The sequence below is a fragment of the Pterocles gutturalis genome, unplaced genomic scaffold, assembly GCF_000699245.1.
Source record: "Pterocles gutturalis isolate BGI_N339 unplaced genomic scaffold, ASM69924v1 scaffold33047, whole genome shotgun sequence".
Classification (NCBI taxonomy): Eukaryota; Metazoa; Chordata; class Aves; order Pterocliformes; family Pteroclidae; genus Pterocles; species Pterocles gutturalis.
The window spans coordinates 5408-5765 of NW_010111335.1; the positions used below are offsets into that span (position 1 = coordinate 5408).

General features: G+C 52.8%; 1 protein-coding gene across 1 annotated transcript in view; it reads right to left on the minus strand.

Moving 5' to 3' along the window:
• LOC104461954 (electroneutral sodium bicarbonate exchanger 1-like) overlaps positions 1–354 on the minus strand; it is a gene marked incomplete at its 5' end in the record, with an annotated part of 5165 nt that extends 4811 nt beyond the window's left edge. Inside the window, one exon of the mRNA XM_010073708.1 lies at positions 291–354. Within this exon, the coding sequence (XP_010072010.1) occupies positions 291–354 (64 nt within the window). The remainder of the gene's footprint in view (positions 1–290) is intronic.
• Between the last annotated feature and the right edge of the window lie 4 nt (positions 355–358).

The window sequence follows — 358 nt, forward strand, 5'->3', positions numbered from 1 at the left end:
TCGCCAGGCTGCACGCCCCCAACTCCTGTCCTCGCACAGGAGCTGCTCCAGCCTCGGACCATCTCTGTGGCTCCTCTTTTATTTTTAAAGCCAGGATACCTCCCAGGAAGACAAGCCTGATTTCATTATGTATTGAACTGCATTAAAGAAAAAAAATCTGATAAAAGTTAGGAAAAGTGGGTCTTGCTAATAACGCCACTTTCTCTCGGAAGCACCACCAGACACGAAACCAGCCACACGGACCCTCCTGCAGCCCCGAGGAGTTTAGGGAACACCATGGTGGAACTTACAGTGGCAGCCCTGCTCCGCTGGGGCAGAATCCTTCTCCCGGTCCCGTTTCCGATGCTTCTGGCTGTGG